The 24926-nt window shown below is 43.6% G+C and overlaps 1 protein-coding gene across 1 annotated transcript in view; it reads right to left on the bottom strand.

The window, feature by feature from the left end:
• Nucleotides 1–24926, bottom strand: part of znrf1 (zinc and ring finger 1) — a 48618-nt gene that overhangs the window by 7241 nt on the left and 16451 nt on the right. Inside the window, exon 2 of the mRNA XM_070831046.1 lies at nt 7263–7358. Within this exon, the coding sequence (XP_070687147.1) occupies nt 7263–7358 (96 nt within the window). The remainder of the gene's footprint in view (nt 1–7262; nt 7359–24926) is intronic.

Below are 24926 nucleotides of genomic sequence, written 5' to 3'. Positions count from 1 at the left end.
TTGCTAACTGTGTCTCTCCTTACTAGTGCTGGACTGATAGTAACACTAGAAGTATCAGTGATGAGAGTGGCGACAGCTTGAGCTGGAATCCTCTGCTGAGGAGGGACATTTATGGAGCGTCTAACATTTGAATGCTTAACACTGTGTTCAACAATGGTTCACCCTCTGGGGAGCATGAACACGCTCAGTGAATTCCATGCCAATCGGTCTGTTAGGTTTGATCAATGCTTCTGATGAATACTCGAGGAAAGGACGGGAGGTCACCAACATCATTAGGTTTAATCTTCTGGGAATCATGAACAAACCCCTAAATGTCGTTGCAATCTGGCTGTAGTTGCCAAGATATCCTTCCTCTGAGTAAAAGTGTTGGGCGGACAAAGGGACACACGAATGGACTGACTGACGTTTACATCCTTATCAATATGTAAGAAATGAGGATACAATGAGAATTTGCAGAAATGGGATGAGGCATGAGTAAAACTCTGCATGTGGGCTCTCAGGTCGTGCAGACTTGCCCGGGTCTCTCATTCATCAGCTCTCGCCTCACCTGCCTGTTTCCCTCTTGACTTTCAGCTGTCTCTGCTGGTTGCTGACTGCCAACAGACATTTGGCATCCAACACCTTCACATCAATTATGAGTTAGAGGAGTCGCTCTTTGCTTCTCTGAAGCACAGCACTCAATTCCCTCTTTCATGTCTTTTCCTGTGTCCTCCTGTGACCTCAGCTGCGAGAGGAAAACTGCATGTCTCACCTTTGTCTTTACCTTTCTCTCACACGCACACTCTCCTGATTTCTGTGTCTCCATGCCACCCTCCTGACTTCTCCGTGGCCCCCTCTCCCTCCCCCTCTCCCTCTCTGTGCGAGGGGCTATATTTAGTGAGAGGCATTAAAATATCATCACGCAAAGTCGAAGCCCAGAAAAGATCCAGTGGTCAGCTCACGTGGACTCAGTGTGCTACCTATAACCCTCATCTGCTTCACTCATTCTCATGCAGGGTGCCGACTCCAACGAGAACCATAAATAACACATGCAAGTAAAAATGAAGTCCAACTGTATGGAAGTCTATGAGGAAATTACCCTTCTTCTTTCTTGATTTATTACGTTTAAGGTATCACTCGCCACTTTCAAGTCTTCTTCAATACAGCATGATGTTCATTTAGTAAATTATGATCCTGTTTAGAGATAGAATATAGATGATAAAGCAGGGTAGGCTTCTGGTGGGGCTACCTTGTGAGTAACTAATCAGAGGACTAGTCTTTGCAGAATACAGGCACAAAAAAAAAAAAAAAATCAAGCGTCACTTCTGGCTCCAAAAAATCCAAATGGCGACGGCCAAACTGCCAAACTCAAGGCTTTAAAAGGGCAGTCCACACAACATGGCATCACAGTGGCTACGTCCACTTCTTATAGACAGTCTATGGCCCAGGCGTGACACTGTGACTTCAGCTCTCTATTAGACCCCCAGGCTTCATCAGAACAGTCCAGCTAGCTGCAGAATGAACTTATGATAATAATCAAACTGACAAACAAAAATAAATTATTCACTGTCTTTGACTACCCATCTCAGGCAACTTTTAAGTGCTGGTAACATCATTTCCATTAAATTAATGGGAAGCCAGGGCAGCCAGGAAGATAATGATATATATGTAAGACCTGTTTGTATTGTGTATTTGACCATAAAATATACTAAATCATGAAGATGGTTGGTTGAAACATGAAAAAGCACCACTGTGGGTCTTTAAATACACTTTATTAAAACTGCAGTAACATGTGCTGCAGACAGGTAGAGCATGTATGCAGATGACTTGGCGCTAATATTACATACTGAGAAAATGAGTCAGTGGTCCTTTAAGAGACTGATTATATTGTCAATGTTGTTTTTATACCTGTTTTACACCTGTTTTATCTATTCTATTGTATGTTTTATTTGTATTCTGTACGGCAACCTTGTGAGCGCCCTAAAAATAAAATGTATTATTATTATTATTATTATTATGTGTGCATGTGTAATAACCTCGCTCAGAGATGACAGTCAGTAGGCCCAGGTGATTGACAATAGACCCCTTAGCATGCTGGGAAATGAGATAAGTTGCAGCTCTGCCCATTTTGTGGGTCTCAAAACCCCAAGAGGGCAGACAGCGAGAGAGAGGGAAAAAAGAGAGAGAGAAATTACAGAGAGACTGCAAAGCGGGAGCAGAGCCGGACAGACAGACAGACTCACAGAGGAGAGAGGGACAGAGGGAGAATGAGAGAGAGTAATTTGCTGGAAATAAAGAGTGACAGGACAGACAGAGCTGTAGAAAAAAAGAAGAGGAATTATGTGAGTCTTTCTCCTTTTACCCTCTCTCCTCTCGACCGTTATCAGCCATCAGGGTACTCCATCACTCTGGATCCCATCTTCCTTAAGACAGTTTCACTCTCCTCTCTCTGTCTCTGTCACTCAATCTTCTTTCCCCACACAGTCTGAATTCAGCTGCAGGCTTGAAACTTACATTATCTCTTACTGCACTGGCCTTGTGGGGGCCTAGTTGACTGCTATTTGTGGAGCTGTAAAATTACTTCCCTCCTCCAACTCCCTCTAACAACTTTACATGATTAAGTCTGTGTGGTTACATTATCATTATCATCAGAAACACAGCAACACAGGCCCCACTGCGCACACGCACACGCACACGCACACGCACACACACACACACACACACACACACACACACACACACACACACAGACTTCTACAAGGTGACCTTCAGGCTCCAGATCAGACATACATGTGCACAGTCTTGAGTCTACCAAGTAACTGTCAATCAGCGAGTTGCTGGGGGCAACGAACGGACATGACTGCTGTCAATCATGTGTCTCCAAGCAACCAGGAGCGGCAGCCCAGGTCATAATTAAAAGAGCAGCCTGCTCAAGAGAACAAACAGCGGACTGGAAGGTAGACAGTGTGTCTGCAGCAGCATTGCCGGCTCTTGTTTTGCTCTTCCTGTATATTTTTATTTCATTCATGAACAGCCATGAGTATCACTATGGAAACAATAAGAATGAATCATGTTAGAACCTCATGGGCAGGTCAGTAACAACTCACATCCTCCCTCCAAGTCATATCAGAGTTAGGAGCCTTTTAGAAAGGTGAACTTTGGATCATTATTTTCAAGCTGAGATGGACTGACAGACTCCAAAATTAAAAACAGCCTCAAACCGGGTAAGGCATTAGAATACCTCAGTATACATCATCTCTCAGGCATTTTTTCCATTATCAGGATGAGAGCTCGGCTGCATTTTGGGAACGATTGCTTCAGCCCACAGTAATGGATCCATGCCCTAATGATAATTCGTGACAATTAGCCCACCCAGTATTGACAGAAATAGCTAGAGGTGTTATGGACAGGTTCAGATCTTCACAAGTGTGTCTTAAAACAGCACTCAACAGTTTTTGGTCAATGTAATGATTTCTCCTGTCCACACTGACTGTGAAGACTCCACTGTAAGTGCTGGGGGGGACAAAGTCCACATTGTTATATCGTGTGTAAGAAGTGTATTCTTAAAAGTATGCTGTGAGGAGCACAGGGACTCACTGAGACGTGGAAATGTAGGTAATACAGTATATGGACAGTAGGGTCAATTACAGTGACCAAAAACTGCATATACACAAAGTTTGGAGCACCTCTCACATCGATGTCTTTTATCCTGTCTTCAATATGTCACAAGTCAGACGACCCAAATGCAGATTCACTGGCCAGAGGCAGGGGTTAGGCAGCACAGTGACTTTATTGACTGGTAAAGGCAGACAACAGTACTGTTCGTTCCAGAAGTCAAAAATCATAAATCCAGGCAACCAGGCAGGGGCAGACGTCTGGCAAAGAAGAGCCAGAGAGCAGGTACAGGTCAGAAGTCCAGAAAAACACAAACAGACAGGGAGGATACGAGGCTCTAACAACAATCTGGCAAAGAAGTCGACAGACCGACTGAGAGGACTAATGAGCTGAGGAACACCAGGTGAGTGGCAGACTGAACAGGCTGGCAGCTGATTGGCAGACTGATGATGCAGTGGGGGGGTGGGGGGTGGATGGTGAACTAGAGGAAGATGAGCGGAGGGGTGGGTGTGTGCAGGAGGGTGGGGTTTAGGAGCAGGAGGCTCCAGCAGTGTTCATGACACAGTAAAGGCAATTTGGACAAAACCAGTTGAATTCAGACAAGTAAAAGTGTTATTTAGAGTTGAAATCGGCCCCAACAGAAGAGATATCCCCACAGTGTTTCATGGCAGGGCAGAATGCAGAACATATCTTTGATTTTGAATGTTTTTCAGTTCAGACAAGTGTGAGTGACCTGAGATCGTTATTGAAACACAACAGTGATGCAACTGGGCTCTAAATGTTTTGAAACCGTTTTTTCTTTAGGTTCTCTGCAGTGTGATTTGTCTGTCCATAGCATGTCCAGCTGATATCATGAGATCCAGTTCAGGCCCAACAAACCCTGGGCTAACCTTCTACTTCTGTTGTGAAGTTTTAAGAATAGCTTTGCTAGAGCAGCACGCCCATTCATTCCAGCTTGTCAGAGGCATTGTTGTACAGTGAAGCAGATTTCGATGGTAAGCTTCCCGGTTCTTTTACCAGTGACTTGAGCGATGATATCGTATCTTCTTATTTAGCTGTTACTCAGAGGGGTCTTTGTCTCTTTCAGTCTGGTTGTACAGAATTTTGTTTTCCGTGGAAGAAACATTTTCATACAAACCCTTCATACAAAATAACATCTATTTGTAAAGAGGACAAAAGACCATTCACAAAATACAGACTAGTCCTCTCAGCCATCTGACTGCAACGAATCAAGCCTCTGAGGCAGGCCCTTCCAAACTTGAGAAAAGCGATGTATAAGTGTACATAACCACATATGGCGTGTGAGCTCAGGGCCTGTGAGAGACGGCGGCGCGTGGGAAACTCAGATCCAAGCATCAGAGCATCTCTGGGTAATTAGGGTTTACAGATTAGACTGGCGTTGGATTCAGGCATAAATCTCGTCCCCAACGGAATCAGCCTGTCTGTGGAGCTCAATGCCAACATTTTAGCATACGTTATATTAGCAGGCCGCAAGCATAAAAAGAGGAAACACAGAAACTGTACTATACGAGTAGTTTGCATTTTCAAGCGGTGCTGTAATAAGTGGGTGTTGACCCGAAATAGTCCTTCAGAACACGCCTAACTGTATCAGCTGTACTGAATTAGTGGTAAAATGACTTTAAATGTACATCATGTGTGGAACAGCCAGCGATCCAGTGATCTACCAGGGACACTTCATCACTCACTGGTTGGTCGACCAGCTTCCTTTACGATGCCGTATTCCTTCACGGCCATGATTCACTACAGCTAATCGCAGGTAACACTCCTCCAAAACATGAAACGCACTAAGGAGTAATAGGTCGCAAAATCGAATCCTTCAACCGGTGGTTCAATGACGGGGAGGAAGAGAGAAGGGCAGCGTGGAGAGACAGTGAGCGATGAGCTAACAGAGCAACACACAGCGGCACCACACAGACGATCAATAAAGCAAAGTAGAAGACGTCACACCGCCGGCTCCCGCAGCCCTGCACTCTGACACTTCTTTTTTACATCACGTGGAAGCCCAGTGAGACCGAGCTGAGCACTCATCCCCAAGTTACACTGCGGTACACTTTATGAACTTGTACTGACAGCACGCAAAATACTGCAAGCGTCTGAGCTCAGACGTTTGGCAAAGTAATATGTGTTAAAAGCAGAAGGGGCGATCATATAAAAGTTTTTTTTTTCTCTCTTTTTTTGGCAGCGATCCCATCTGATTCATTTGTAAAATGATATTGAATACAGTGTAAAAGGTCAGAGAGACGCAAGTGCCATAAATACTAATCTGGAAAATGCAATGGTTTGCTGAATAAAGTTAACTGTTAACATGAAGGAAACCCTCCCTGCACTGTTCCTGCATTTAAATCTGCTGTTGCGTCGCTCTTCTGACCGTCCTTCTCATCCTCCCTGCCTGACAGCTGGCAGTGGAGCTCCTCGTGTTGGTCGTCTCCATATTTGCGCTAATCGCTGTGGTTTTTTTTTGGATTCAAACTCGCTGCTAAACTAGCAGTCTGAGTTGCTGTAGGTGTCATTCAGCCTCTGCGTCTGCCACCGCCAGTGCTGCCAATCCAGGTGTTTCATTTGCTCCAGCATTTCAGCAATCCAGATCTTATCGTTCATTGTGTGCCGGAGGGGGTTTTCTATCGCTCGTGATAAAGAGGAGAGGTCGTCACCCTCTAATGATGTTTTAGGATTGAGAGAAATGATTAAAGTGGAGCGAAGTTTTAGCTCTCTATAATGCTGCACAATAGATATTTATTGATAAGAAATCGTGACAAAGCCGCCTTTAGGTTTCACAGCTGTAGCTCTAAATCTAATTCCCTCTTAGTTCTGGTCTGTTTCGTGTTCACACTGACAAAGCCAGAGCTGTAGACTTTAGTCCTAAGTTTGGACCTTCAAAGGATGATCTAATCCTGGTGGCTGAATGCAGGTCATGCAGCACTTTACTGAGCCTTTTTATGTTTATTTATCTTCGCTGGTGTCACAGAGTGCACCGGCCCAAAGTAAGAATTCATTATGGATATTATCAGTCGGGGACTCAGGAGCGTCGAGTCCCCCCAGCAGCTCCCACACCAGCCTAAAAGAACCACAACAGGTCTACGGAGAAGAAGAAGAAGAAGAAGAAGAAGAGTATGGTAATTGGTGCTACACCTGCCACTGTTTGACTCACTGCGCTGTTGGCTTCTTACAGAGTTGGACCTGCGGATTGTGCAGAAAATACACAAGCCTCAGGTGGGACCGGCAACATCTTGTGAAACTAAAGAGGCTGCATGTTACAGAAAGGGCTGATTGCCATTAGGGGTCTTTGCAGCCTCAGTTGTGTTTGTATTTCCCAGAGTGCTTCACAGCTCCTGTCAGGTAAACTTCATTCTATGAATTTTTATGATTTTCCTCATTTCCCCTCATTCATATTTATCAACTTTTGGAAGGACTGGCCCGACAACGCGCATCAGTCTGTAGACCACCCCGTCGTGAATATTCATCAGCGCAGCAGCAGCAGCGACGGGAGACTCGGAAGCAATATTGGAACGCAATAAGTATGGAAAAGGTGTATAATGTTGAAAAGCCAGGGCCAGCGAGGCGGGCCTGTCCTCCCGAGGTCCAGATCTCCAGACGCCACCTGTCATACAAAGGGAAAGGGAAGCACAGAAGCAAAGGCCGTCCCTTACCGTTGTAGGAGAGGCGAGGCTTGCTTAGACACATGATGAAGTGAACTTCCATTTCATTGGACGCCACAGACTTGGAGCAGACAGGACACTTGAATCCTAAGAAGAGGAGCAAAGAACAGATCGGTGAAACATTCAAATAATTATATACATACAGCACATGTGACATAAAACAACTTCAGTATGATCTAACAGCACCTTTAACCCAGCTGACAGAACATATTCAAAAGAAAGGGCAAAGGCCATTGTTTTTTACATACAGGAAATTTAAATGACGACACACATTTATCTACTAAGGTGGCGATCTGAAGTCTCGGAGCCCCGATGATAAATTACCCAGCAGCAGCGACACTTAAGTGTTGTTTCTCTTCTGGGCCCCTGGATCCCATCTATTGACAAACCGTGACAAACTAGGTGTGGCTGCTGTGCCACGTCTCGCGGCGACAGAGAGCACAGAGCAGCCCGAGCGAAAGAGTCTCCAGCAGCGCGACGTTCATAAACGTAAAGCTCTTTAACGCTAGTGACGTTTACACGGATAAAAAGAATCCACTGTGAAACAGAAACCTGAAGAAAAATGTTGTATGTTAAAACGCCAATGATGTGGGGATTGGAGACCAACGCAGGCTGTATGACGATGACGTGGTGTGTGTGTGTGTGTGTGTGTTTGCAGACGTGTGTGTGTGTGTTTGCAGTTTGCTTTTTACGGCTAGTTTGTCAGGTTGTACTATGTACTCCACCTGTTTATTTATACAGTAGCTGGAACAACCAACATTTAAACAGTACAGTTCAGAGTTACAGTGCTTTTACTGAAAACATTCCTTCAGTAGGAAAAAAGACTCTGCATGTAGGATTGTTGCTGGGACACATTAAACGATAGATACTGATTTTAAAGTTCAGCTAATTCAAACTGCTGAAGCCTCGTGATACTTTAGGTTGAGCGAGCAAAATCCCAGTTTGTCGCCTTCATTAAAAGCATGACCACCTAGTTATCACTGCGCCCCGTGACGACGAAGTTCCTCCGACTGCAGCAAAGTATTTATCTGAAGACAAGCTGTGATCTTTTCCCCAAACCGTCTTCGTCACATCATCAAACACGTAACAGCTGTTGTCCTGTCGATGGGTGCGTCGGATCAGAAAACGCTTCTGCGTGTCATTCCGGACGACATTATGTCTGCCGTCTTCTCTTCCGTTCTCACACACCACCTCTCGTGGTTGTTTGATAATGCTGGAGCCGTCTCAGCAGCCCCCTCCTGTGCTGTTTGGATGGGACCCATTAGGCCTAACTGTATTAGTTTAACACATAGCAGATAATTAGATCAACCACTGGGCCACATGAGCCGAGTTTGCACACAGCTGAAAACAGACACAGGCGCTGTGCGGTAAAGGACACTGCTAATCAAAACAGCAACAATCCTTCCCTCTAAAGAAAACTTTGTGATCGCTCAGGCCGAGCCGTTTTATCAGGTTGTGGCTTTTTGCGCCCCGATTACCAAAGCTTACCGAGCTTACTGCGTGTTTACTCATTATGCAAATCAAGTCATGGCGCCAAATAAGCTCTCTAAAAAAGTGCAAGCTTCGTGATGACGCTGATGCCCGCATACACATACGTTTCTTTTGTCAGAGCCTTGTTCCAACTGTTACAAATAAAGCAGCCCTGCATACAGTCTCACTGTACACAGTGATCTCTGAATGGACAGAGATCTTTTATGTGCTCCAATCACGTGGTGGTATAACGAGGTTTAGACATCTTTGACCAGCAGCGCTGCCAAAGGGCTTTCCTTTGAGAACACTCTTTTTGAGGACTTGGGAGTTTTATCTCTACGGGTTTTTTTTTTTTTTGTCTCTAAGGATGTTTTTATTTGGGATTTTTTTCTTTGGCGGCAAACTTGCTTACAGATAGTACTGAGGTCGGTGGTGCTAGTTACTCCTGACGGTATCAGAAGGGTCTATTAGTTAGTTTTGCCATGCTGCATGTCTCTGTTCTCCTTTCTCTTTTATTCTAATCTTTTATTATTTGCAATAAAAACGTACTTGAACTTAAAGGGTCAGTGCCGTGTTTTAGTATTGAGATATCCTAACTTTTAGTCCGTAGTAAGGGCTAAACTCTCCTAAAAAAAAAAAAAAAAAAATCCTACATTTCCCATAATGCAGTGTATCTTTGACCAGATCACATCACATCTGATTAAGTCTGAGGCTGTTTTACTTGAACATAAGTAGCAATATTTTGCATTTTGACAAGACACCACGTGTTGCTTTGCTCCTGTCTCTGTCTTATGAGGAGCCCTGGACTGGAGCGTGGGCTTGGCTAACGCTGAGTTTGAATTAACGTTGAGTTTCCTTGACTTCATTATACTAACTTAATAATCTGTAGAAAAAATACGAGTTCAAAGAGACCAACTCTCAACAGAAAGTACACCAAGCTTTAGTTTCCATGGGCATTTTTTTCAATAAAACCAGAGCTCCTCACAGTTATTTTGTCTTTAATGAGAAGGCTGAGATGCTTACACATACATTTAATCAGTCAATGACAGAAAATCGGTCAAGCAATTTTTAGAGTTTTAGACAAAATACCAGTAGAAGACATAACTTTGTCATTTTTTACTAGTTTTAGTCATTTTGTAGATTAAAGGATCAATATATTAATGGGTGTTTGCTATTTCTTTATTATTTCTTTGCTTATTTTCATAAGAAAAAGCTAAATGTATGACTGCACCCTGTAGTGTGTTACATATGTGGTGCTCACCTCATGATACAAGTGTCTGCAAACACAATCAGCTGTTTGTCTCGGAAATGTGGCACAACAATAAAAAAAAAAAGACGAAAAACCTGAGACACCGAGGTCCAGTCATTTGACAGTTTGTTCCACACACAGACAAATTCACTATACACAGACCCCCCCACCCACACACACACACACACCCACACACACACCCTCCTCACACACACACACACACAACAGCTGACCCACTTTTCCCTTGGCTGCTATTTTGAGACGCTCCATAGGGACGAGCAGAGAGAGAGATGGAGGAAATGAGTGAAAAAGAGGTGCAGAAGGAAGGTGAGAGAGTTCAGGCATTTGAGGAGAAATGATGGGTTATGATACATGGTCCAGCAGGACTCTAGCTGTGTAGTCAGGAAGGGGTGTGTGTGTGTGTGTGTGTGAGTGTGTGAGTGTGTGAGTGTGTGTGTGCGCCAACTCAGCCGAGCACCACAAATCCTTGAGGACTTTTCATATTCACGAAGCGCATAAGGTCAGATTGGGACAAAAATAAATCACAGGACTGGATCATAAATGAATTATAGTGGTGCCTGTGCGAGAGTGTGTATGTGTGTGTTTGAGAGCGCACAAATGTGTGTGTGTGTGTGTGTGTGTGTTTGAGCAACTTGTGCCAGTAATCCTGCGCCGTACACTGTTGGTTAATGTCAAACTGGCACATTTCACATCTCTGCAGGTGATCTCAGTAAACCGCACGCAGCACTTTTATGATCAGCAGCCTCCGACGCTTTATGGCAAATGACAGCGAGTGACAGAGGCGGTGAGTCCAGCTCATCGTGGACCGAGCTCTCACCGGCTGCTGCTGAGGAAACATCCAGAAGCCTGTTTTTGCAGCTCAAACTGATTTCCGCTCTTGTGTTTTTTTTTATAGGAAACAATCTTTGCAGTTTCATGCAGTTTTAAATTATGCTTTGCAGAATGTATGTAGCAACCATGACAAACAAAATGCCTTTATGTTATTGACTTCTTTGTTTGATTTTACTAAAGTGAATGTTCTATTGTCCTGTGACAACCTTGATGCTGTTCTTAAACTAAGCACTCCTTTATAAATACACTGTTGCCCATAAAGTTGGACTAAAATGTTTTTCACCTCTTCTCATGAAATGATTGTGACAATGTGATTCATTCTTGATAAATAAAGTTTATATCTTCTCAACTTTATTGATCAAACTCTTCCAAACATATCACAGTGAAACTTAAACCACAATGAACCTTTGCAAACTGTGGATTCAGGCTTTAATAAGATTGGGGGTATTGAACAATTATTCCAACTTTATGGACAACATTGTGTATAAGAATAATTGTTTTTATAGCTATTTGTATAACTGTTGTTGTCAAACTAAAATGTCATTAAATGACATTAAAGCTCTACTTATAAGACTCCATCCATCCCATGGTAGGTTTTGAGTGCAGGGCTCAGGAAGGCTCCTGTGGCTGTGGCCCTCTGGACTCGCTGTTGCTCAGCGAATGACACGTTCATCAACCGCACAGTGATGTGAACAAGTGGTGCTGAAATGTGCACCTTACGAACCATCGCTAATTGTTTGTCTGAGGAGCTCAGTTTCAGTTCCACAATAAAAGAAAAAAGTGTATCTATGGAAATAATGCCAGTACAGTCTGCAGTGGGAACACATCCCAGTGGAGTGTGAAATCCGGCAGATAACGTGGAGGGAAAACAGGAGCTATTTTCAGAAACATGAATTAGAAAATTCAGTCACAAACATAACATTTTGGGAAGAATTCTGAAAGAGCTGGTGAGTATTTTATGATTACATTTTAACATACAGTATATTCATGGGGTGTTTATCAGACAGAATCATCTCTACATCCAAAATCAACAATCTAAACAATAACCCAAGAAACTCATTCAGATTAGATTAGATTAGATTAGATTAGATTCGATTAGCTAAGGGTGCCACGCCATTGTTCCAACATCCCAACAGTCTGTCCTCTAACCCTGCAGAAACACCAGCAGCAGCAAAACAGCAGTGCAGGCTCACTTTAAAGGCTACACCTGACGACTCAACTGGAAATAAAACTCTCGTGATTTCATCCCGTCACCGCTTCAGCACCACGGACAGGGCCTTCATCCACTGCAGGGAGAGGGTGCGTTAAGGGAGCAGTGGGTGTTTTCAGGCTAACATACAGATTATTCCGAATAATGGACCATCAGTCAGACAATGTGCATTATAACAGCGTTACATCAGTCTATGTTCAACTTTCTGATGGCAACCAAAGCTGGGACATCCAAAGTATGATGATCTAACAATGCTATCATCGTATTAATATCCATCCATTGTCTATACCGCTGATCCTTAAGGGTCTTGGGGGGGGGGGGGGATGGACTGGTTGCCAGTCAATCACAGGGCCAGCACAGAGAGACCAGAGACAGACGACCACTCGCACTCACAGCTATGTGCGATTTAGAGTCAGCGGACTTGAACCCTCTTTCTGTGCTGCCCACTAATATCAGTATGAAGGGACAAATTCAGCTTTAGGCACTGCACTGTGTATAAAGAAGATATGAAGCGGCACACAGGGATAATGAAAAAAGAACTCATTTAAATCTGACATACGCCTTGTGACAAAGAGAATAAAATCAGAATGTTTGAAACTATTACCTTCCCCAGGTGTATTCTGGGCCCAGTCACTCAGTGGGCATTTGGAGGCTATACTGGGGTACAGTTCCATCCTGTATGACTGATGCACATACCCAAACATGCACTCAGTCATAACCAGGCATGTGGGGGCCCATCTGTACCTCAAACTAAGCCAGAAAAAAACCTCCTCAGGCTGGAAACTGTTGCTTCACTTCAAACTAACTGACCAGTTTCAGAGCGTGTTATAAAAGGGCCCATTTCACTCCCAGACTTTTATTCTTGTATAAGCATGTAAAACAGATTTTAGATCATCATGAGATCTGAAACTCTCCAACCCTGACTAATGGATTTAAAGATAGAAGCTTCTCGAGGCTGTAACTTTGGGAATGTTGTCAGCCTCCTCAACAGAGGCTGTTGTTTTTGTTGCACTACTGTCTTTTCTTTCTTTTTTTCCCTTTTGTTTTCTTGTCTCACCCTACATTTTCTTTCTCCTTTTCTCATTAATTCGAACAGCTTCTTTGAGCTGCAGCACTGCGCTGCCTTGCTCTTGCGTCGTGCGCGTCAATTAGGTGTAAAGTTTGCCTCCATATTCATTATGTGATTCTGTGTGTTTATGGCCTCCCTGTTCTGCATGTGCAGAGTTTTCGTAAAACTTTGAAAAACAAAAATACCCCAACCAACATTTTCTGCAGCAGCAGGAATTAAAAAATGCAACCTGCATCTTTGATTTTATCCTCCAGTGACTCCTATTTTTAAGCTGATCAGCATTTCTCATAAGCAGCCATTGTGAATGTGCCACTTCTGGGTTATACAAAACTCAAATGCTCCGGAGCCAGTTACACTGAGTTAAAACCCACTCTGTGTCTGCACAGAAAGGGAAACTGTGAGAGGCACGTTAGCAGAGCAGCAGCAGCAGCAGCAGCAGCAGCAGCAGCTCCGTCAGTGTCCGCACAGGATGCATTCAGGCACAATACTGAGTGTAGGTCATCTGTATTTTGGCAGTGCTCAGATGCAAATAGAAAATGTTTTGCTAATCACATTTTGCTAAATTGCTTGATAGCATCAAGGGTAATTGGATAAGTCTCACTCCTGCTAAACTGCATTAATACTCTGGAACACATATTTCTCCATGCTGGCAGATACAGAGCAACCGCTTTACACAACATGCAAGTCTTTTCTGAGACGTTTAGATGTTTCTTGACTTTTGACTTTTTGACTTTATACACAAAATGAATAATGGATTTATGAATAGCTGATGCCGCCACACTCAGATGTGACTTTATTCATCACACCTATTTAGTGGCTGGGATGCTGTTGCTAATACAGCATTTAGATGACGGATTCATTTACAAATACCGATTTCATTTCAAAATGCAGAAGAAAAAAAAAAAAAGCTCATTCATTTGCATTTGTCTTTTGTAGTGGCCGCAGGTGCTGCATATATTTCCTTTTCTACATTGTGAGCACACACTCGAACTAAACTGAATGTTGTGTTATCCTGTTTTTGGTCAGCCCTCTATGATGTTTTTGTGATGAAAAACATCAGTGAATCAAAGTTGCACAGAGAAGCAGCGCTGTGCTGTGATACAGTAATTAACATTCAGCCAGCGGTGGGGATCAAAGCTCGATAATGACTCAAATGCAAAATCAGTTGTGAGGCCTCCTGTTTGGATTTTTCCCCTTGCTGGCTTATCAGTGGGACCACCACATGATCAGCAGGCATGCCCGATTGGTCATGTTTGACCGCGGATGACTTTCCAAAGCAAAGCGCAGTGACAAGACTGGAATACCACCCAGGAGATACATCCTATTCATGTTTTTACCAAGAGATGATCATTTATAGCTTTGGACAATATAAATTAACTCAATCTCTGAGGAGATGAGCACATGAGTTAGAAGGGAAAAAAAAAAGTAACATTTATTTTGGCAGAGCATCGTCAAATATATTTGTACTTGTATTTTTCCAACAGCAGATGGATACTTGAAAACTCCTCTGTCAGATGGGGACTGTCGCACTCTTGCCTCGAGTGGAACCGAGCTTTGGTGAATATCAGAAGGGAGAAATCTGCTGAGAAATACTTAGAAAGTTAGAGATTAACTGCGATTCAAAATTGGCTACTAATTATAACAACTAAAACCAAGCCAATTATGGCTGAAGTAATTAACAACACGCTGATTTGCTTGTAATTAAAAATGATTCATCCTCGTGTCATAATCTCGGCATCAGTCACAATCCCGATGACATGTTTTTGAGCAATAATAGCTGAATACTGATACGCCGACTGATAAGAAAACTAATGATATGCACCCCTATAGTGCGCTTAAATAAACGTATATTCATTTCACAGCAGAGGGACTTCACTGAAAGGAAAAATAATAAGGCACTGATGCTTTTTTTCCCCGACACAAGCATTTTGCTCTCCGCTGAACAACAAAACCCCCAAAAGGGAAAGAGAGGTACAATAATAAACTAATGTTAAATGGTTGTTATATAATACAGTATAGGATGAATGCAAACAAGTTGTGAGGATTGTTAGCCCACACAGCTCAGTCCTGATATCTATGAGGAAACAGAATCCTGGCCCAGACAGGGGAGTGACCATTCAAAGGCACGAACAGTATATACTTACATTCCTTTAATCGAGTATACATTTCTTTTCATGCTGAAACCTTTCGGGAACCGAGCGTGCATTTGGTATACAGCAGTATTACATGTATTAGATTTTAGTTTTTATGTGCATGCAAAGATTAAGATTTGAGGCCGAAATATAACTCCATATAAGTAGAGGGGGGGGGGGGGGGGGTCGAACACTGCACAGAAGATCCCATTCAGACCCACATGCAATCTGGTCTCCAATCTACCTGTCTGTGGCAGGAATACCCTGAGAACACACTCCCACACACACCTGGCATGACTATGCAATAAGAACTGTGAAAGAGGCTGAGTAGATAGAGCCGTCACACACTCCGAGCTGAAGTGCTATTAAATGGTCCCATGGAGACTTATTCTTGTCAACCCCTGCACACACACACACACACACACACACTTCTCAGGCGAGGTCACTCAACTCAATCTCTGGCCAATGCATATTTCATCAATCTTTGGCAGCCTGAGACCCTGATGCACCTCCCAAATAACCACTGTCCACCGATGAAGACTTCAAGACTACCCCAGATACCTGTGCCATCAAGTGCCTGTCAGCAGGAAGTGGAGCTACAGATAAACGGCTACACTGGGTATAAAATCTTTGGTGGTTTTTGTGCCCGTGCTGCAGCTGGTTGAGAGTGACTGTATTCGCTTTAAAAGCTTCAGTCTCGCAGTTTGTGTTTGCTGTTTGCTATCAAACGCAAAGTAAGATGAGAGGATTGATGTCGATCGAATCTCCAGGACAAACATGCACCTGGGAGTTGTTTCATTTAGCACAAGGGCAAGAGAACATGAAACTTTACCTTCCGACAACTCATATTCTGTCTTATTTATATGCTGTGTCTCGTTGGCTAACAAGCTACATCTAAAACATCTATGAGGCACCTGGCTTATGTTTGCATTAGGGTTAAGGCAGTGATCAAACGTGCACTGCCCCCGTTAAGACAAGGCTTTACAGTTGCTGCATACAGTCACTGGACCTAGTTGTTTTTGGTCAAGAAATATTTCCAATGGGAGCTCGTCCATGTTCTCTCAGCCCAGTGTTCCCTCAATCCTATGTTCCCTCAGGCCTATGCTCCCTCATCCCTATGTTTCCTCAGGCCTATGTTACCTCAGCCCTATGTTCTCTCATCCCTATGTTCCCTCAGCCCTATGTTCCCTCATCCCTATGTTCCCTCAGCCCTATGTTCCCTCAGCCCTATGTTCTCACAGCCCTATGTTTCCTCAGGCCTATGTTCTCACAGCACTATGTTCCCCCTATGTTCCTCAGGCCTCTGTTCCCCCTATGTTCCTCAGGCCTCTGTTCCCTCATCCCTATGTTCCCTCATCCCTATGTTCTCTCATCCCTATGTTTCCTCAGGCCTATGTTCTCACAGCCCTATGTTCCCCCTATGTTCCTCAGGCCTCTGTTCCCTCATCCCTATGTTTCCTCAGGCCTCTGTTCCCTCATCCCTATGTTTCCTCAGGCCTCTGTTCCCTCATCCCTATGTTTCCTCAGGCCTATGTTCCCTCATCCCTATGTTTCCTCAGGCTTATGTTCCCTTTGCTCTCCAGTAATCAGACAAGGTCTCAAAGGTCAAAGTTGGAGTCGTGAGGTCAACCCTACACACCCTTGTGTGACACCTCAACAGACTTCTGGCAGTGCTCTTTGGACCTGAATTTTTTTTTTAATTAGAAAAAAACATTCTACAGGACAGTGTTGCATCAAGGTGACGAGCAAAACAACAGCTGCTTCAGAAGAAAAGAGAAAATGTAGTCTGGTTTACTTCATTGGTCCCCATTAATAATACACAGTATGCGGTTTATTGATAGTAAGAATTAACACCAAGTATACAGTCTTTGTCACTGGGTATTCTTACTATTTCATATTTCCCTTTTTCATCTTATTCACTGAAAAAGTATCACGCAACTTCGTTTGACACATTTTAGGGCAATATCATTTAAGTATAAGCATGTAAATCAATGTCAGAAAATTACAAACTCAAGTTCTGGACTATTCCTTATTCCAGTGTTGAGGGATTATGGGACCTTCTCTAAATTTGAACATTTCTGAATGATGCTTTGAGGAAGCGGTTCTAAACTTCAGGAGTATAGCCTGAGGGAACAAAGGGTGTGTTTCCAACACTGAGGGAATAAAGGACTGAGGGAACAAAGGGCAGAGCCCATTCCCATGATAACTTGTAAGACATCTTTGGAGCAGCTTGTAGTAGTTTGACAAGCAGTTAATCCCCAGATTTCAGTCTTTGTGTTACGCTAGGCTAAACACATCATTTACTGAACGCACTGATAGATCATTTATCATTATTGATCATAATGTCATCAGACTGTAGGTAATGCACCAAAGACAGGTCGTTTTTTTTTAGTTTTTTTAGTTTTAGGCTGAATACTACATACAGGATGGAGATACATTTACCTGTCAAACAAATGTAGCCCCACATGGCACCTGTGCTTGCTTCCCAAGAACTGGCTTTCAATAGAAGGAACTCACATTTTCATTATAGAAAACATTTATTTTGCCTGTGTTGTTTGTGAGGTACATCGGCTGACTGGTCTGTAAGCAGTAATTCAATGCAATTAAAAAACTTGTAGTTTTAAATGTAAATTAATAAGCTTAGTCATGAAAAGCCTCAGAAGTGAATACAAACAGTGTTCAAGTGTTGTAATGAGGAGCTCTGGATAAGCCACAACAGACCAAACAACAAGAGTAATCACTGGGGGACGTTTATGTAATTCATACTAAATCCAGCAGAGTATGGCTTTATCTGTCCCCTGGGCCACAGCTGGGGGGGCGGAGGGGGGGGTGGGGCATGCGGCTACACTTCCAGTTAATGCTATCTTATTCCACTATTATCACTGAGGGCAATAAGGTCATCGGCTGGAGAGCATAACAAGTCACTCAACTGCTAATACGCACTTAATAGCCTATAACACAGCGGTAGCATTGGCTAATACATGCTGGACACTGGCAAACCTTTTACTGTTGCTCCACCTCAGACCTTTAGACTCTGATATCACTTAGCATGCCGGTTGGAGTGGCTCCATACGCTAACGCTGCGAAGGAAATGTGCAGAAATGTGCATTTCACCGGGAGGCCGAGAGGCTTCGTTTAACCAGTTTGAACGTTTTCAGTCTGTCATTGTTTCCAGCACTCTGCTGTATAATAGAGAAGGCTATTTATTAAACATGCGGTGTCACTGTGTATTGTCTGGAAGAAATGTTTGACTGTGTTTGACTTTGAGAATACGAGGCGCTCTCTGTTAGCTTGTCCTTCGTTGTCTCGCAGCGCTCGCTGCTTTAGAACATTTATCCCATCTGACAACAGCAGCCCATACCTCTCCTGGTCCTGTGGAGGGTTACTACCATGCGCTGCGCTTTCTATGGAAGTTTAAATTGAATCCGGGGCAGTGCCTGTCAGATTTCAGTAAGAACCTCACAAGATTCACAGATACAGTGTGTCGGCTGAGCTGAGTTACAGAAAGTCTTGCTCTTCGGTTCTGGTCGGCTTTAACAGTTTCTTAGCGAAAGCGTGCAAGTGACTTTGGCATGTAATAAAATCACTCCAGAGGTCTTGAAACACAGCCTGCTCTGCAATAATCACTCAGCTCACTGTATTTCATCCCTTACTTAACAACTTTTAATTACCTGAAGGTCAGCATCCTTACTTTGGATAATGCTAGTGGCTGTTATCACTCAGCAGAGTGTACAGAGTGCTGGAGCCAATAATCTGCTGATGAACACATTGATTTTGCTTTTATCAATTAACAGGTAAAAAATAACCCGAGGCCATTTGTGCTTGATCATGTTCTATATAAAGCTTGCGCCTTTGGGTTCGCCTCTGTGGCCATCATTCAGCGCCAACCCAGAAAGCGGTGCTCCCCTTTATGTAGAGACGCAGAAAGTGAGGTTGTGGAGGTCGTCGTGGCGATGCATGGTCACATAGTGCCAAGGGGTCATTTCCTCTGGGGACAAGCGTGCCCTCACTTCGCACAAGCCTGCATTTACAGTTTCACAGTTGCAGCAGCTGAGTGCTCCGCTCTCTCCAAACAGTGTCCTCTCGCTGACCAACTGTCATAATCCAAATATGAGGAGCTCTGAGTTGATAAAAACATTGATGCTCTCAAAAAGATTACCTTCAATTGTTGCTGTACCCTAAAAGCAATATTAAGCTTTCAGAAGCGGCAGCTAGTGTTTTGTGAACTTTTGTTGCCCTGGGCTTTGTGTCTCAGACAAGGCTGCCCTAACCCTCTGATTAGTGGAGCTCATTGGGGCCGTAAGCAGCCAGACAAGAAGCTTTGCAGACGCTACTCCAGACAAAACACAACTATTTTTAACTTCCCCTGCATGTTACAGGGGGAGTGGGGGTTATTTCCATTGCTCGAATTATTATTTAATTATTAATGTACTGCATCCCCAACACTTCTTCTCAGCAACACCAGGTGTGAATGTGTTTAAATGTCAAGTATAGTCTGTAAGTGTGGTTCGAGTGGGAGCCTGGACCCAGCAGAAATGTGCTCTGGCACAGATGCGTCTGCAAATTAGGTGAAGATATCAGTCAGCAAACACTGCCTCGATCATCAAGTCTCCCAGTGATTGATTCTACATCATCGGTCGCATGGGACAACCCTTCAGCCAGTCTTTAGTAAAGACGCTCGTACTGTAAGGGATGAATGACTGTGAGACGTAGCAGTACTGCAGCAGCAGACTAAGACTATGATTAAAACATGGATCAGCCTGTCTCATAATGATGAATAATGTCCAGAGCAGGATGGCTAGACTGTGGATAGCCACATTCATCGAGAGGAGCCGATCTAAATCAAACCAGTGCCTGGGAGCGTAATGTCTGCACAAACAGCTCTCCCAGATCAAATCAATAGCACTGTAAAATCCTGACTGTATTCAAACCTCACATAAAATATCTGCAGAACAATAATTACCGAGCAGATGAAGGCTCGGTTATTGTTTCCAGTCCAGGCTGTTGTCTGTATTAACAGTAGACGCTTTGGTTGATAAGTGTCAATATCTGCAGAGGACAGACAGACATCGGAGGAGGAAGGGGGAGTCCGCTTTAACTGTGCAGTAAAATAAGGATCACAACAGTCCGGGGGCAGAGAGAGAGATGAATCATCCAGCCGTCTACTTTATGGTGCAGAAGTGAGGAGGAGGAGAAGAGGACAGAGGGAGAAAAATAGAGGGGACAGTAAAGCAGAGAAAAGAGGAAGGCGAGACAGAAAGTTGGAGGGGAAATTGATGAAACAGAGAGCACGAGGGAGCAATAGAGAGGAAAAAAACGAGAATACTAAGTCCAAATAGAGGGAGTTAGGCTGAATCATGGGATTGAAGAGGGAGGGAGCAGCGGAGGAGAGAGTGAGAGAGCGGTGAGAAAAAGGAGGAGGGCAGTCAGGAGGACAGGAGGAGGCTGGATGAAAACAAGAGAAAGCAGAGAGTGTAGAAAATGAGAGATGAAATGTAGACAGAAGAAACTATATCTGACTTGCTGTGTCTGAATTCCTCCTCTTATGGCCGCAAAAAGTGCCCATCAGCCCGAGCAGCTCTAACAGGCCGCTAAAACCATCACCTGAGGAGCACAGGAACAACAGCCGAGCCGTTCTTATGCTTCCCAACTGCTGCTCCGACGGTCAAGCTTGTTAGACCTCCGTCAGATGGGTGTTGGGGTGGAGCACACCTGTGTGTCACTGTGACGACAGATTAAAGCCAACAAGACATAATGTGTAAAAAAAAAGTCAATGAGCATATTTCTCAGACTTACAACTAAAATCTATTCCTTTAATCTATTATTCTGTTAGCAACCCAGAGACGATCAGTCATTAAGAAATGATGCAAGAGCACTTTCCACAATAATAATAAGCCTGTGTGCACGACTGGTGTGGCCCATAATTGCGGCAGGATCCACGTAAAATAAGCACTTCAATCAAGAAAACACCCTGACTCCCCTTTGTCACTATTAAAGTAATTTTCAGACAAGGTTGAAATAATTAATGGAGCAATTAATGCGGCATGACTTCCAGGCTTCACTGGGGGACATTAATTCAATGAAACTGAACAACACCTGGCCAGTTTTTCTTATTAGAAAAAGGTTACAGCAATTTCCAAACAGCAGACTTAAGTCTCACTGATTAGATAATCATCATAGCTCCGCTACAACATGGGGCGATCACTGCAGCCAGCCCAGCTGCAGGAAACACCTGCTCGGGGTGGAGGGTGGGGCAGATGTCCAAGGGATGCACAAATACTGCAACTTTACAAATCCGGGGAACTTAAATCTGCTTCCACCAGTAAACTGAATTTACACCTGAAGAGGGGGGAGTGTCCATGCTTTGGTTTTGATGTTGTCAGAATGTACTGTTTGTCCCCAACTTCAGCTACTGCAGTTCTGTATGCTACCTGACTCTGTTGGATCAATAAAGGATGGTGATAAATGATGAATATATGAGGACTTAAACGTCCCGTTAAGCTTCTGTTCTAATGAAGAGACAAAATACGGCTGCAAACTGAAATGTCAGACCTGCGTGGAGCGATAATTAGGGTGAAGACTTAACTTCCTCACAATAATAAATGTATTTCCAGGTTTTCGACATTTTTTTACACCATTTGAGTTTTGACTGCCGCTTTTATAATCACGTTATCTTGCTGTGCCCTCTTCTCCATGTCCACCAAACACAAAGCAATGTTTTCCCACCGGGAAATTACTTGTTAAGTTAACGCAAAGGAGCGAAATAGACGCAAGACTATAGATTTTGATAGACAAAACTGTTCAACTTGAGCGAAAACTTGGCCTGGCAGAGAGCTCCAGTTTCCCACAGAGACGCCTTCAGTTAATGTGTCCTCCAGGGGAATGTCCACGCTGATAGGCTGTCGCGACGTCCTGACGTTGAATTAAACATGGAGAAGCCGTGCAGGTGACTGCGGGCACCCAGAGCTCTGTGATACCACTCCTCACACACACACACACAGTCTGTACAAAAGAGGACGGGGCTTCGGGGGAAAAGTCAGCAAGAGAGTTGGACTACCTGTTAAATTCTGAAAACATGAATCTATTACTGGATTATAGCTGAACACAAGTTAGTACAGCGCACAAGCATAACCAGGACTCGCCCATAATTGTGTTTACAATTGTGTTTAGTGGGATTTTTTCATTGCTCAATATATTCTCAATCAATTTATCAATGAATCCTAATAATAATCACTGGCATCCCTATTCTCCACATAGGATATTTAAGGTAAGGTTTCGCATTTTGCCTGTTCAAATTCAAAATAGACTAAGAGCGACAACAGGTCTGCAGTGTGTCTAAATTTAATTATTCAAATTAAACTATCCCTAATTTGGCAGAGGTCCTCCCTGAAGGCCCTCAAGGACCCATAGAGGTCCCTGGATGCCACTTTTAGAATCACGACACCCAGGAGCAGCTGTTTTAGCACTGCTAGAGATGGGTACTTTAAGATAATAAAACAGATGACGAAGCAAGATCAGCCACACAGTAAACGGCAAAGGTCACCGTCCACAAGTAGAACTTACAGGTGAGGGTATAATCAGTATCAACTTGAGTGGAGATGGTGAAAGTCAGGTGAAAGGGGACATTTAGCGAGACAAACGCTGATGCAAATAAAATGCTGCCGCTGCAGGGACTATGTTCTGACACAATGCAGAAGGACGGTTCTCTTTCTCTGCCTCATTCGGATTGATTTCACCAATTTGACTAGCACCACTGACGACGGTGGACCATAGATCGCTTCCACTTTGTCACAAGGTTCCCTTTGAACATTCAAAAGAAGACCAATGGAGGAGACTGTGTGTCGACCTTGACTGGGTAACAGACGAGTATTGCTTTCTTTACCTAGATGGTGTTTGATCCCCTTACAGTTAACCTCTTCTGGTCACAAAGTCATGCATTGTTTTTCCAAGCAAAGCTAAAAGGAAGTGGTGGTAAGGTTAGATTTACTGTCCAAAACAGTAAGTAAGCAATGTACTATAACCTTAGAAAACATGGGGTCCCCATACCTTCAAAGCAGTCGCTCAGCCCAACAATATAATGATTTAAAAAGTCACCACCAGGGTCTGGTAGTCCATTTGTTTCGATTTAGGCTGTTAAAGGGCTAATATGCAGTATACTGTAATAAGTATCTGTATACATATGTGTATGTGTGTGTGTGTGTGTGTGTGTGTGTCTGTGTGACACCTCATCATAAAGACTTTTTAAGTACAAGAACAAATGCACAGTGCCGAGTCAATCAAGTCAAGGTAAAACTAAGGTCACGATCAGGCTCAGGAGGCCTTTGTCAAAATTTGCTCTAATTCAGGGAAAGCCAGAACTGAGGACACTGGAGGTTTTTAGCTCTGTGGCAGGAAGTTGGAAACTGATTCAGCTGCAGATGCATGCACACACACACACACACACACACACACACACACACACACAGCCATGCTGAGATTTAGCTCTCCGGCAGACAGGCTGAAGGCTGAGATTCTACTGCAGAAGCACAACAAAGCCACTCTGGGGGTTTAGCTCTGTGGCATGGCAGACTGAAGGCGGAGATTTAACACACAGAGGCACTCCAGGCAGGCGGTGTCAGGCAGACAGATCAGAGAGGAGGAGAGAGAAGACACCATTAATACTACAGATGGAAAGTCTGAGAGCAACTCTAGTCACACTGCTTGTCACGCTGCAGAGCCAACCAGGCACTGGGAAGGACGGGAGGGGAGGGGAGGGGAGGGGAAAGGGGAGAAGACTTGGACTCTTGATGTTTCGTAATGACATAGTTCGTAAAAATGACTAAATCCCAAATGCTGAGATAGAAAAAAAAAAAAATGCATGAATGGAAACTGGGAGTAAGGAAGGGCGATACAGGACGAGATATGATGACTGCCCGGCGTCTTCGGCGTGCTGCTCAGGACAAAGACTGCCGATGTTAGGATAGCAAACGTGTTATCATTATTATCAAGATGAAAGTCATTCCTAGTTCTTCTCAGTGTAACCTTTCACACATCTTGAGCGATGTGTGGATTCAATCTGGTGTGTGTGTGTTTAGCTGTTCTTTTGTTATCTTCAGCATTCCTCAAGGTTCAATTCTAGGTCCACTTTTGTTTATTTACAGACACAATATATTCCTCCGGAAATTCAGTGTGTGTTGGATATTGCAGAATTTGAAGAGAGGGAAATCAAACAGCGGTATCATTTGGCTGCCTTGTGCCAGAAATATTACTAAAAACATATTAGAACACTAGACTTGGCCATCTATCAGCTGAATATATAGCAGACTGCCATGTTTGCAGCTCACATTACCTTTGATGCTCAGATAAAGAGATTTGTAGTCTTGTTTAGCACAGTTCACCTCATCTAAAATTGAGCAGTCTTCAGTGCTCATCAGTCTGGGGAAAACTAATCTCACTTTTATTTCCTGACACACAGACTACTGCATCTGTATGTGCGCCGTGGCCTTGGCTTCGCTTTGGCTTGACATCAACCTGCTCTAAATGTGTACAAACGCAGCACGAGTTCCCCGACCAGGAGATTTGTCACTGCGTTGAGCCTCTGCTAAATCCAGACTTAAAGGACAATCATGGTTTATTATAATGTGGGTCTAATTTTTGTATCTTAAATCCTCATTTCTAATCATTTACAATGACA

Source organism: Pempheris klunzingeri, chromosome 5, assembly GCF_042242105.1.
Source record: "Pempheris klunzingeri isolate RE-2024b chromosome 5, fPemKlu1.hap1, whole genome shotgun sequence".
Lineage (NCBI taxonomy): Eukaryota > Metazoa > Chordata > Actinopteri > Acropomatiformes > Pempheridae > Pempheris > Pempheris klunzingeri.
This window is presented reverse-complemented; position numbering and strand designations above follow the sequence as displayed.